General features: G+C 38.9%; 1 protein-coding gene across 4 annotated transcripts in view; it reads right to left on the bottom strand.

The window, feature by feature from the left end:
- Positions 1-14,587, bottom strand: part of Trim24 (tripartite motif containing 24) — a 112,118-nt gene that overhangs the window by 58,481 nt on the left and 39,050 nt on the right. For all 4 annotated transcript variants that reach the window (XM_059257578.1, XM_059257580.1, XM_059257577.1 and 1 more), the window contains exon 2: positions 2,059-2,177. In XM_059257578.1, the coding sequence (XP_059113561.1) occupies positions 2,059-2,177 (119 nt within the window). The remainder of the gene's footprint in view (positions 1-2,058; positions 2,178-14,587) is intronic.

The following is a 14,587-nucleotide window of genomic DNA, read 5'->3' as shown; positions in this document are numbered from 1 at the left end:
TTAACCCCCCAAATAAATTCCTTTGACCATTAAATAGACTCCGTGGGTTAATCCCAATAGTGGCCAAATTCCAAATATCTGTTATTTGCAAGAACCCAAAATCTGCCTTTTCTTAGGGCTTATCATCTTCACCTTTTTTCACACTGTTGATAAATGCTTCCCAATGTTACTAATTACTTGTACAATCTGTCAATCCTCTTTGCTTTCTCAAGGCTACTCTGGATCCCATCTGCCACTTCTCTTCCTCTGATTCTGTAGGGTTTTTGCTAGACCTAGGGATATCCCCTTGAGTTCAATTATTGTGTCTGTAAGGGTACCACTTACATCTCTAATCTTCCACTGTAGGCTACAAAAAGGAATGAGGAATGTCTAATATGCACCACTCCAGATCTCTGGTAAGTGAAACAAAATATAAAATGCAAAATAGGAGCAAGATGTGGTAATACCTGTAATCCTGGGAGGGAAGCAAGAGGACTGTGAGTTCAAGGCCACTCTGGACTGCATGGCAAGAGTCTATTACAAACAAAACAAAGCACTCAGCAAGGTAGGAAGTAAGTGCCACTGACAGGTCTAGAAAAACGATTAACTCATAGGCTCCAAAATCAGTTTCTCTCTCTCTCTCTCTCTCTCTCTCTCTCTCTCTCTCTCTCTATATATATATATATATATATATATATATATATATATATTTTTAAAGATTTTATTTATTTATTAGGTTTACAGCATGTATGACTGCAGGTCAGAAGAGGGCGCCAGATCTCGTTACAGATGGTTGTGAGCCACCATGTGGTTGCTGGGAATTGAACTCAGGACCTCTGGAAGAGCAGTCAGTGCTCTTAACCTCTGAGCCATCTCTCCAGCCCCAAGTTTCTATATTTTTATCCTTAGAGCAGGCCAATGAGCCCAGGGTCTCCTGCATCTACACACTACACCTAAGGTAAACCCACAGCCAATTCCATTAGGTAAAGCTGGTTTCACAAGGAGATAGTTTATCCCCGGCAGCAAACCCAATGTGGCCTTTGGGGAGCAATATGGATACTGCTAAAACAACAGAATTTTAATTAGTATCAAATAAGTTCTTTATAAATAAAGTAAACCCTAAATCCTTGTAGTTATACCTCAGGAATAAGAAAGTTGAAAATGAAAGGGTAGGGGGAGCACAGAAACTAGTTACAGATAAAAAAAAAGAATTCTCAACAGATAAAATTAATAATTTTTTCCTAACTAGAACTAGAATTAGATTTAGTTCTTTCCTGGATCTTCTGTTACAAATAAAAGAAACCATCTAGGAGACACTAATGAATTAAAACTCACATGTCCACAAGTTTTCTATACTTGGTACACGCAAGGGAATTTACCTTAACAGGTCCATCCCATGATAGAAGACCATAGATTCTCCCTATGGATAAAGTATCTACATTTAAGCTTAAAGGAGTGAAAAAGATGTTGTTGCACATCAAAATTCAGCACCTTGGACAATGCTACTGACCAACGCTTTCAAGCAACACCACAAACACAAGACTTTCTTTCTTAAACATATAAACCTCTGAGATAGCTCAGCATGTAGAGCTGTTTCCTGTCTGACACTGCAAGCCTGATGACCTAAGATAGATTCCCAGACTACACATAAAAACGGAAGGAGAAAACAACTTCATTAAGTTGTCCTCTAATTTTATTATAGCCATCAAGTGTGCACAGACATGTGCACGATATGCATACATGGCACTCCACACATGTAGTATGCTTACTGGAATGCAGGCAAAACACCAATACACAGAAAAAGAAATCTTTTCAACTAAAGTAACAATTTCAACACCCAATAACTCAGTACAAAGAAATTGAATAATGCTTAAATAGCAGCAAAAGGTTTCTCTGTAGCATACAGAAATATGATGATAAAATCATGGGGTTCTATACTGGCACTATTCACTATTGTTCATACACTTAAAAAGATATAGTTTTTGTCTATTAATGTTCTAAAGTTTGGCTTTTTCTATAGATTCCTCTAGCATTTAAGCTGCTTCATCATAGGTAGTGAAGGCTTGAATTTACACTTACCTGATTAGACTTTTCTACTGTACTACTGGGAACCTCAGTGGTGTCCTTCACAAAAAAGTTGTCTATGATGTGTCTTTCAGCACATTCTTGACTGCACACGGGGCATCGAATGACTCCAACTGGGAAAGACAAAATTGAATTTGAAGTTTAATATACTGAGACCACTGCATCTCATTTAAACTGTAACCGGAGGGGGTTTTTATTCTTAACATTTTAAAGTTCATATTTGCTTTCTAAATTCATAAGGGATTTGTGTGTATACATATACTATATATACTAAATACACTAAATGTTGCAAAAGCCCTTTTAATTTTAACTGGCATGCCCAATGGCTTTTGTTTTTACTGATCAGCAACTTCTCTATCACTGTTTTGCAAACCTAAGTCGTTTGTGTTCTTTGTGTATTTGATGGGTCATCCCTGCACCCCAATGTCACATATGTTTTCTATAGAACAAGAAACTCTGAATCTCTCCAGACTTACAGAATCAGAATTTCTGGAAGAATTACAATTATCTGTTTAAAGCTTCCACATTATTTTGTGTTTTCCTTGAACAGATGCAAACTGTTTCTATGGGGGAAAGTCCTCTCTCATAGATAAATATAATACATACAATGCACTGATCTAATATAGACTTAAGGAAACTCGAAGATTTTCTGATACTCATGGTTTGAATGTCCCCTACAGGCTTAGCTGGCAGCACTATTTTTGGGTGTTTGGGAAATTAAAGGAAATAGGTTAGTGGATACATGTCTTGATTATATTTGGCCCCCAGTCCCTCTACTACTTTCTGTCCACATGAGGGGAACAGTCTCCTCTAAATGCTCCCTATGTCACCACAGGTCCAGAGTCACCAGAGCAAAGACTGAAACATCTGAAACCATGAGCCTAAATAAATGCTCTTTTCCCCTTAAACATCTGGTATTGTCATAGCAACAAGAAAAGTGACTGATACAAATACATTTGTACAGTGAAATGCATAAAAACAAACACAAAGGAATCCAAAGGCCAAATTTATCTATGTATATTCAGACAACAAACAAACAAAAGTCCTAGGGCTGCAGAGATGGTTCAGCAGTTAAAGAGCTGACTGCTCTTCCAGAGGACCTAGGTTCAATTCCCAGAACACACATGGCAGTTCACAACCATCTGTAACCCCACTTCCAGGGGATCCAATGACCTTTACTGAGATCAGTGGGAACTGCACATAAGTGGTGTACAGACACACGTGCAGGCAAAACACTCATACACATAAGTTAAAAAAATTTTAAAAATCTCTTAAAAATCCATCTGAAATTTCACACATGTGAGAATCTAAGTCTGACCCTCAACAGATGCAAATTAAAAATTTAAACACACATATGTACATTTTTACCATTTAAACTGATTATGCTTTTCCACAAGAGCCATAGGTTATCTAACAAAACTCTAATACTAGGCATGAGAACCCAGTTTTTGAGTCATCATTAAGGGGAATACAAGACACTCCCCAAATAATACATGTTATTGCTGTTGCCCTTGGTTGCAGTATAGAGCTTGAAGGTCAGTCCCTATTGCTGAAGACTCCATGTACTTCAGACAAACTGAGCTTGGCATAATATCAATTATAATTACTATCAGTCTACTAATTCATATTTTATCCTTAATAGCCATAGTGGTTTTCTTGTGCCAAATATGAAAAGTAGATTGATAAGATACAAGCCTCAAAAAGACTTACAAATGAAAATAAAAAAAAATACTCAGACACAGAGGAATTTAGAAAGAGCCTACCATGCCACTACATGATAAAACTGAAAGGGGAGGCCCAAGTTTGTTAGAAAACCTTGGTGCTATGTTGTTTAGCAACTTTAAATGCTTGGGACAATGTTAAGAATCAGGAAAGAGGTCTGAGTAATTTACTAAAATTATACAAGGCCCAAAAGAATCTTCATTAATTTTTTACAAATGACCTCAACTGTAAATAGAATAGTATCAGATTCAGAAGCCAGACAAATATTAATCAAATCTTTGAGTTTTGAAAATGCTAATTTAGAATGCAAAAGGGTGTTAGGCCTTTAAAGGCAAGATCAGCACCCATAGAAGAATGGGTCTGAAATACAGCTGATATTGGACCCCATACTTTTAATGATGATACCTGGATATGGGCAGTGCTTTCTAAAAATATCAAGAAAAATCAAAATGTGGTAGACCAGGTCATACAAAAAGGGAGTATAGGCAAGGTGCTCCTAGAAACAGTGTTTATTCTAGAAGTAATTCAAGCAGAAGGCCCCAGCCTTCTGGAGTATAGAAAAGGTGTGGCAGAGGCAGGCATTGGACTAATAAATACAGATCAACAAGGGACAAGCAAAGTAACCCTTTGCCATGGGGAAATGCCTTGAAGGGCCTCCTGTAAGCCCCAATATCAAATTTGGCTCAATCATTTCCTGCTAGCATCAGAGAAACTCATCCACAGAGCAATTAAAAGACTTATGCCTGTTGTTAAAAACAATACTGCTCTGGATGTAATCAAGGACAGAACATCTTCTAAATAAAAAGTTCAGGAGAGACCAGAAAACAAGTATTTTGGCAAAGTGCTATAAATGATCAGAGATCAAAGCGAAAAATACAAATAAATGGCATTGAAACTGAAGGTTTAGTAGACATGGGAGCAGATAAGTAACAAAACTTTCACCAATATCTCTGACTCCAGATTGACCTCTTTGGGAGGTAAATATTTAGCTTCTAGGGATTGGTAAGAGAAAGGTAAAAGAAAGTGTAAGATGGGTCAAGTGTATAGGACCAGAAGGACAAGTAATAAAATTAAAGCCATATGTGGCTAATACAGCCATGAATTTATGGAGGATGTGATCTGCTTGCAGCAATCGAAAAACAGACTAACATTCCTGTAGGGCCCTGGTCTCCTCCCATATTGAGTAAAGCCGTTGCCTGCTTGCTGACCTTGACCAGATGTCCACCCTATTCTAATTCCCTGCTGGTATCCACCCTCCTGAATGCTTTAGGGAAGTTCCTTGTTTGTGTATCCTGCATATTGGGCGTTAACAGCTTAGATGCAAGAATGTAGAACATTCAGTAGCAAACTTCTGCCCTCCGGGGATCTCCCATTGTGCTGTAAGCCTGTATTTAAGGTTTCCTCCCTCTTTCAATAAACGGCATTCGGCTGGCACCCGGCTTACAGCCGTGGCGAATGACTCGCTGTTTCTTGTCTCTATTTTTTATCCGCAGCCCCTCGCTCGGACATGGTGAACGGGTGACAGTAACGCGGGCGTTACCGTTACAAATGGAGGTCCCTACCGAGATTCTACCAAGACGTTACCGAGATCCGAGAAAGAAGGGACAAGCTGATGGACATCCGAAAGGTAAGGCTGGCCAGCAATTTAAAAAAAAAAAAAAGAAAAGATAAGGGTGAATTGAAATGGGTGTAGCTAGCTCACAGTCAGTTGATTGGACTGTTGAAGCAGGAAGGCACCGAAGTTAAGAAAGGGCAAGACAGCTAAAGATTTTAAATAAAAAAGGAAATCTTCCCAATAGAGAAGAGGGAAGGAAAGGAAATTTCCCATTAGAAAAGGGAAAAAAAAAATTTTAATCAAGAAAAAAGGATTTTCCCTGTAAAAAGGGGAAAATTTTTTGAAACTAGTCCTAAAGATTGGGGCCCTGTAGAGGAAGGATGAAGGAAAGAGAGAAGCCTCTTCCCAGTGGTAATGGAGGAAGAAAAGACTTCTTCCAATTGTAGAATTTTCAGGATAGCTGAAACTCTGAGCTCTTTCTGCAGTGTAGCATCTGAATTACAAAGAATCAGCAGGTAGACCTCATTGCTGCTGGCTGAACAGCAAGAGAGCCCAGAGGTTAGAAGTTCTGCTGTCTGTTTGCTTATTTTGGTTCAAATGCTTTTTATTTCTCCCTCAGAGTGGGAATAATTCAATATTTAGGATCCCTTCGTGGGAAATGTTTTTCTGTTTTTCCCTTATGGTGGGAATAACTCATTAGGTAGTCCCTTCATGGGAGTAGGAAGTTTAAACATGAGTTTGTGTGTGCGGGGCGCGCGCCCAGCAGCGGCAGTGGTGGACATGCACAAGATAGCTCGGAGCGGCGGGCGGACAGGTACAGGCCGGTGGGAGGTGGAGCTGCAATGTAGTGCGGCCCGGGCGGGCACCAGCACTAGAGCCCGGGCACTGGACGGAGCCAAAGCTAAGCCACAGCTTCAGCTCGCTCCAAGCCAGCAGAGTCCGGGAGAGGGACTAGCGCCTAAAAGTTTAAACGGGCCCAACTTCTGGTGAAAAATGGTTTCGGTCAGACATGGAATGCTAAGTCAATGCTGTTGAATTTCCAGGGATATTAATTATTCATTGTATAAAGGATGTTCTGTTCTTTTGATTGTCTTAATAAATGTTTGGATTCTCATGGTAGATAAACTAAGGAACAGAATTCATAATTGTGAACTATGTATTAGGTGTGCTCTTGTCTGTTGATCATTACTGAAAATTTGGCCCTGCAATTTAAGTTGCTTTCTGGAAATTCTTGGTTTAATTCTATAGAAATATAACACCTGAAATGTATTGGGTTGTTCGCTTATTAAATAATGTTGCTAACATAAACCCATAAATAATAATCTTTTACTGATAAAGAGATTACAAAATTATTTTTCCAGTAAATAAAATACAAGTAAATTGTTTGGTCCACATTGTTAATATTTGGCAATTTACATTAATGTTACTTGGAATCTATAAAAAAGGATCCTCTTTTTAAGATTTTATAAAAATACTCAGAAGTATTACCTAAAGTTACCTCTTAATCCTGTAGAGATTGTATTTAAAGCTTTTATAATTGGTATATGTAAAAAGGACCATGAAAATAGAAGCTGGTGATAAAATTGCTCGATTAATATTGCTTTCCTATTTTAATTGCAAAATGGCACCTATATGTAGAACTGGAGGCTTTGAAAGTATAGGAAAAAGGTGTTTTGACAAACAGTTATCAATGATAAACAGCCTAAGTTAAAAATAAAATTATATGGGATTGAAATTAAAAGATTACTGGATTCTGGTGCTGGACATATCTATAACTTCACAAGAATCCTGAGATCCCAACTGGCCTCTACAAGAAGTCAGGAAAATGGCGGCTATTACAAGATCTTAGAGCTGTAAATAATACCATGCTTCTCATGGGAGCAACACAGCCTGGTTTGCCTGCCCCATGGCAATTCCTAAACATTGGCATTTAATTGTGATTGACTCATATGGATGATATTTTATTGGCTGCTAAAGATAAAAAACTTGTTTTTGATGCCTTTTCTAAATTACAAGAAGTTCTTAGCCTGGCTAATTTACAGATTGCCCCAGAAAAGGTACAGGTGTCTTTTCCCTATCATTATTTAGGTCATGAATATTTTGTTTTTCTCATTCACCTACTGGAGCGTTTTGGCAAACAGGTTCTATTCTATGGGTACATTCCCCAGCTTCTCCAGCAAAAAACATCACTCCTTATCCACAGGCTATTGCTCAGATTATATTTAAGGGAATCAAGATCAGTGTTCAAACTTTTGGTAAGGAGCCAGATATTGTGGTGACCCCATACACCCAGTCTCAAATAGCATGGTTGCAAGCTAATGATAATGATTGGACCATATTAACATGCTCCATGCAGAGTCAGTTTGATACTCACTACCCCTCCAATGATGTGTGTCATTTTTTTTAAATTGCATCCTGTTATATTTCCCAAGATAGTACGGATGACTCCTATTCCTCAGGCCCGTGTGGTATTTACTGATGGCACTTCACATGGTTTTGCTGTGGTAATTTCTGGTAACATAGTGAAGAGAATGAAAGTTCAGGGCACTTCTGCCCAAATGGCAGAGGTACAGGCGCTGTTGCTTGCTTTACAGATGTTTTCTGACGAGAGTGTAAATATTTATACTGATAGTCAATATGTGGCACATGCCATTATGCCTTTGGAGACAACAGCCTACATACCATCCATTTCTCCCATTCATGAATATTTATTGGAAGTGCAAGGACTCATATGGTCCCGCTCACATAACCTTTATGTGGGCCATATTAGAGCTCACACTCAATAGCCTGGACCTCTAAGTGAAGGTAATCAGAGGGCTGACGCCATTACTCGTATGGCTGTCACATTAGTTTGTTCTGCCTTTGATAAGGCTACTCAGTTGCATCAACGTTATCATCTTAATGCTGGATCTCTTCGTCATCATACAGGCATAACCCGGGAACAAGCCATCCAGATAGTTAAATCATGTCCTATTTGTGTTGAATTTTTACCTGTTCCTCATTTGGGAGTTAATCCCCGAGGACTTTTACCTAACCATGTGTGGCAGATGGACGTCACGCACGTGCCTTCCTTTGGAAAATTACAATATATCCATGTGTCTATTGATACATATTCTCTAATTTTTGCTTCTGCTCATTCAGGGGAAAAGATTAAGGATGTAAAGAATCATTGCCTTAATGCTTTTGCTTACATGGGAGTGCCAAAATGCATAGAAACTGATAATGGTCCCGCCTACAGCAGTACGGGATTTTCAAAATTCTGCCAAGACTTTTCTATTGTTAATAAGACTGGTATTCCTTATAATCCTCAAGGACAGGCTATAGTAGAACGCTGCCATCGTACCTTAAAAACATATATTTCTAAAGTAAAAAGGGGGGAGCTAGGGGCTCATCTCTCCTCTCCACATTCTATTCTTTCCCTTGTTTTATATATTTAAATTTTTTATTGGTGGATTCTGCTGGAGTATCCACTGCAGATAAGCACTGGAGGGCTCCTGTTGCAAATCATCCTCTGGTGCGATGGAAGGATCTTTCTACTGGCACTTAGAGGGGACCCGATCCGGTGTTGGTGTGGGCCCGGGGATCTGTTTGTGTCTTTCCACAGGACAATGAAGTTCCTCTTTGGGTTCCTGAGCACTGTGTGCGCCCTGTGGCTGCTGCTAAATCCCGACATGGCAGAGACCTATTGGGCCTTCGTAAAAAACTCTCCCCTTCTGATGCCAATGGGGATTGAGAGCCCAATACGGCCAGCCTTGGCAAACATTATTGTAAGCCTAGGAAGTGTAGCCATGTGGTTGGATTCTTCAGAAGGTAATGTATGGTAACTTTTTTCAAAAATGTTAAGAATGTGTCACACCTTGGAGATTAAGGATAACCCCGAAGGTCAATGACCTTCATTTGTTAACAGTAACATGCCAGCTAAGCCTTTTCACATTTTGCAACCCTCTTCAAGCTGGTGTAGTACCTACTTTTCAGGAATGGCTCTGTGCAACATCTATTGGCCTCCTGAAATTCTTCTAGCCTCTTTTGAAGACACCTTAAAATTTGTGAGCCTGAATGTAGCCATTTATGAGACCATTAGTTCTGCTCCTTGTTTGCTGTTTTTGTTTTTGTTTTCTTTATGGTTCTTAGTTGTTCTTTTGCAGACCTGCCAGCCTAAGTAGTGCTGGGATCAAGAAAAATGGGCCTTGGTTTTTCGTGTTCCTGGAGCTGCGTCCATGCCAGTGGACCATGGCAGTTAGACACAGATGATGTTCACACGCTCCAGAAGAGACTCGGACATCGATGTTGCCATTGTTGCTGTTACAGCGGTGGTGGCCACTGCTGCTACTATTTCTGGGATGGCTATTTCATAATTGGGTTCTACAGCTAGCACAATGGAGATCCTGGCAGCAAAAGTAGCTACCACAGTTAGTTAATCTTTTATTGGGCATGATAAATTTAATTCTACATTTATACATTTAAATTGGCTTTGAAAGTTGTAAAAATTATTTAAACTCAAGTTTCATTTGTTTTTGGGATACCACTTTACAAGGACTCCTATTTGCAGTAAGGCTCGTTTAAGAAGGGAATGGCTCAATCGCCTTTAGCCTCCTGGCTATGGGTGGGTTAGGACTACTGTTGGTCTTTTCTGGGTCGCACAGATTGCAAGCCCAGCGCCACTTTGAGATCTTTGGCAACAGTTTACTCTACAGCTCACGTGGTTGAGCCTGTATGATAATGAGTATTCAGAGACGGGTAATGCTTGGGGGGCGCTCACCAACCTAAGACAGAGCACTTGCGGGACCTGGGCAGGTGTCTCCATGACGGGTAAGGTGACCTGCTGACGTCCCACGCAACCTAAGTCAGAAGCTCATTTTTTAGTAAAAAGGGGGGACCTGTAGGGCCCTGGTCTCCTCCCATATTGAGTAAAGCCGTTGCCTGCTTGCTGACCTTGACCAGATGTCCACCCTATTCTAATTCCCTGCTGGTATCCACCCTCCTGAATGCTTTAGGGAAGTTCCTTGTTTGTGTATCCTGCATATTGGGCGTTAACAGCTTAGATGCAAGAATGTAGAACATTCAGTAGCAAACTTCTGCCCTCCGGGGATCTCCCATTGTGCTGTAAGCCTGTATTTAAGGTTTCCTCCCTCTTTCAATAAACGGCATTCGGCTGGCACCCGGCTTACAGCCGTGGCGAATGACTCGCTGTTTCTTGTCTCTATTTTTTATCCGCAGCCCCTCGCTCGGACATGGTGAACGGGTGACAGTAACGCGGGCGTTACCGTTACACATTCCTCCAATGAAGAACTGACTAGTCCCTGGAATTCTCCTATATTTGTCATTTAAAAAGAAATCTGGAAAAATGGAGAATGTTAACAGATTTAAGAGCCATGGATAAGGTGATTCAGCCATGGGCTCTTTACATCCTGGAATTCCCTTCCCTTCTTTATTACCTAAAGGGTGGTCTATTATAGTGATTGATTTTTTACTATAACTTTACAAGAAAAGGATAAAAATTTACCTTCACAGTGCCTACTTATAATAATGTTAAAGGGTATCAGTGGAAAGTTCCTCCACAAAGAATGTTAAACAGCCCCACCTTGTCTCAATATTTAGTACAACAGCTGTTAGAAATAATTTGTTAACAGTTTCCTCAGCCTAAAATTTATCATTAAATAGACAGTATCTTACTGGCTGATTCAGATATGATACCTTAGGGAAAAAAAAAGTTTAATGAAGTGAAGAGAATTTTGCCTTGATGGAGATTACAAATTGCTCCTGAAATAATACAAAGGGGAGGTTCCATCAATTATTTAGGATATAAAATAGGTTTACAGAAAATTTGAACACAGAAGGGACAAATCAGGAGAAATTTAATGATTTTCAAAAATTTTGGGGTGGTAGTAACTGGCTACATCCCACAATTACATTAACTACTCAAGAGCTAAATAATTTATTTCAAACCTTACAAGGTGAAAAGGGCTAAAATAGTCCAAGAAAACTATCAGCTGAGGCTGAGAAAGAATTGGATCTGGTAGAAAAGAAACTATAGGATGCACATGTGGATTACTTGGATCCAAAGCTTGGTCATATTTCAGTTACTTTGCCTTCTATTCAATCTCCAACAGGAATTCTTATGTGGAGAGAAGATAATATCTTAGAAGAGATATTTTGAACACACAGAGTAAAAAAAAAAAAAAAAAAATTAAAGACCTGTATAGAAAAGGTTTCTAAATTGATTCTGAAAGGAAAAATGAGACTTCATCAATTAGCAGGAACAGACCCAGCAGAAATTGTGGTACCTTTTACTAATGCTAAAATTGCCTTATTATGGGCAGAAAATGAACATTGGCAAAGAGCTTGCAGTAATTGTTTTGGCAGAAATTAACAACAAATATCCCCAAAGCAAGAGACTTCAGTTTATAAAAAGAACTAATTGGATTCTCCCTCAAGTGTTTTATTAACTTTGGATTTTTTAAATGCTAATGAGAAAGGCACGACAGCTGCAGAGAGACATTGGATAGCAGAAAAAAACTGAATTAAATCAGCCTGTATATTTTAAAGGTGTGTTAACCTCAGAATGGAAACTGGGATATGTGTTAGGTTGGAGAAAAGGTGTTGCCTTTGTTTCCACAGGAGAAGAAAAGCTGTGGATATCATTGAGATTGATAAAGATTAGATTCAAACAGGAGAGACTTCCTGAATAATGAGAGATGACAGTTCATCAGACAGCTTGGTCATTCAATCCAGACTAACTTATAAAGACAAACAAATACCTTTCATCTGATCAAGTATGGAAAAAATAAAAATATAATAATATTTTTTAATGATAATTTATAAAGGCACACTTGCTTTACTGGTGTGAAATGGTTCTTAAATCACATGTCTTAATTCCATGTTAGAATGTTAGACTGTAGACTGCCACATGGTCCACACCATCTTGGAATCAGCTTTGGAGTTTTCTTTTTAAATAAAAATAATATTTTTGTTGTTTGGTATTAAAAATATTTTAAGTAAATTCAAAGGATTACTACAGTTCAAACTTGTTTTCTAAAACTCTAAGAGGTGGAGTGATTTGGAGCTAAGACTAAATATTTGAGAAGTGAGGTGGTAGTCCATGTCTCTAATTCCAGTAGAAACAGATGGACCTCTATAAATTAGTTGTTTTCTGAATTCTAGAGTTACAGTGAACAAGGCTGTGGTGGTGGTGGTGGTGGTGGTGGTGGTGGACGCCGCCTTTAATCCCACTACCCATGGAGAAAACTCAGATATAGCTCCTAACTGGTATGTTTTCATGCTATAGAAATCACATACCATATTTACACATTGTTATAAAAACTCTCTACAGGGTTAGTAGAAAGGCAGCTAATTTCCAGTGGGGAACAGGAACAAAGAGCAGCTTTTGTGACTGCCAGTAAGCCTGCAACCCTAATTTTGAACCAGATAATACCCTAATGATGGATATCATATTTACTGGTGAACTGGCAACTGGGGACTCTTCATAAAGCAAAAAAAGAGTCCACCAATATTTGCCAATGTCCTTTGTGATCTAAAAATAAACACATTTAAACCTTGAACTTATATATAAAGAGAAGGAGAATATAGGTATATTTATCCATATATACTAAGGTATATTTAGCTTCAAAATTTCAAAAGAATTTTTTAAGTTGAAAGATAATACTTTTTCTGTTGCCAAAAAATATTTTGCCCTAGGAAAGATATAACCTGCCAAAAAAAGGAACCCCTAACCCCAGAGTTAGAGTTGGGATGTTTTGCTTTTATCTTTTCAGGAGAATAAAAGCATCCAACTAAGGAATCCACAGACCACTGAACAAGTGAAAACATCTGAAGAAAAAGGACAGATCATCAAGAGAAAATGTCCCAAGAAAAAAGAGTAAATTGGCCAAGTGGTATTGCCTACTACCTCCAGCTGAGTGGCCTGAAATTCTGGCTCCAGACTAGTGACCCAAAGATCAGTTTTGGACTACAAACTTCTCAGGACAATAAAACTACTGCATTCATATGAGACTGATGAAACTATTACAGAACTTTAAACTCAAAAATACTTAATCCTAAGATTGCCAAATACAACCAAGCTGGACACGGTGGAAACCTTGGAAGAAATAGCTTCATTATGGTAAATAGTTTTACTGTGTTAGAGTTAAAACCTTTCCTTTTTATTTGGACAAAAGGGGGGGGGGAGACGTTGCAGTATATTTGATCACACTGTGAACCCTGAGATTGAGTTATTTACTGGAAAAACCTGTTTCTAGTTGTGATGTGGCTCAACACATTTAATCCAAGAGTTTTCTGCTTGAATATTGTAAACAGGATTAAATAAAGTCAACCATAAGTCAAGAGGTTGTCAACCAGTTGACAGGAAGTGAACATAGGATTATTAAGAAAAACCATAAAGAGTGAGAGGGAGTCAGGAGGACTGATAGAGAGATGCATAGAAAGCAGAAGGGAGGGACATTCAGTTTGAGAATCTTGTCTGAGATGGTGGAGGAGGAGGAGGAAGCTTCTGGGATGTTGGCTAAGGAGGAAGGTCAGCTGGGTATTTCTCTGCCTCTCTTGCACTAACAGGCTTTCACCCCCAGCATCTGGCTCCCGAGTCTTTACTGATAAAATTGAACGATTGAGATTTTGTTAAAAACAACTATTATCCATTCAGGAGCGAGGACACAATTAAATCCCTACTTTTCCTGACCCCAAAAATAATTATCTGAGTAGATTAAAAACTTTAAAATTGGCCAGGCATAATGGTACAAGCATTTTATCTCAGCACTAGAGAGACAGAGGTAGATGGGTCTCCGTGAGACCACCTAGTCTACATAGTGAGGCCTCATCTTAAAAATAAAGAAAAAAAGAAAAGAAAAGAAAGAAGGGAAGAAAGAAAGAAAGAAAGAAAGAAAGAAAGAAAGAAAGAAAGGAAGGAAGAAAGGAAGGAAGAAAGAGAGAAAGAAAGAAAGCACTTTAGAATTTGGCTGGTGAGATGGCTAAGTGGATAGAGATGTTTGTCACCAAGTCTGATAGCGTAAGTTTTATCCCTGGGACCAACACAGTAAATGGAAAGAACTGCCTTCTCCAAGTTATCCTCTGACTTCCACCAATGTAGAACAGGCACTTCCACAACCACAGATCAAAGTGTAATAAAAAATATCTGCTGTAGCTGGATAGCTAACGACTGCCCCCAAGTTCAACAACGAAAGTGGTGAGACTGCATGATAAGGCCTAATAGGAAGTCATAGTCATTAGGAGAGT

This window comes from Peromyscus eremicus, chromosome 3, assembly GCF_949786415.1.
Source record: "Peromyscus eremicus chromosome 3, PerEre_H2_v1, whole genome shotgun sequence".
Lineage (NCBI taxonomy): Eukaryota > Metazoa > Chordata > Mammalia > Rodentia > Cricetidae > Peromyscus > Peromyscus eremicus.
Note: the sequence above shows the minus strand (reverse complement) of the source record. Positions and strands in the feature narration are given on the sequence as shown.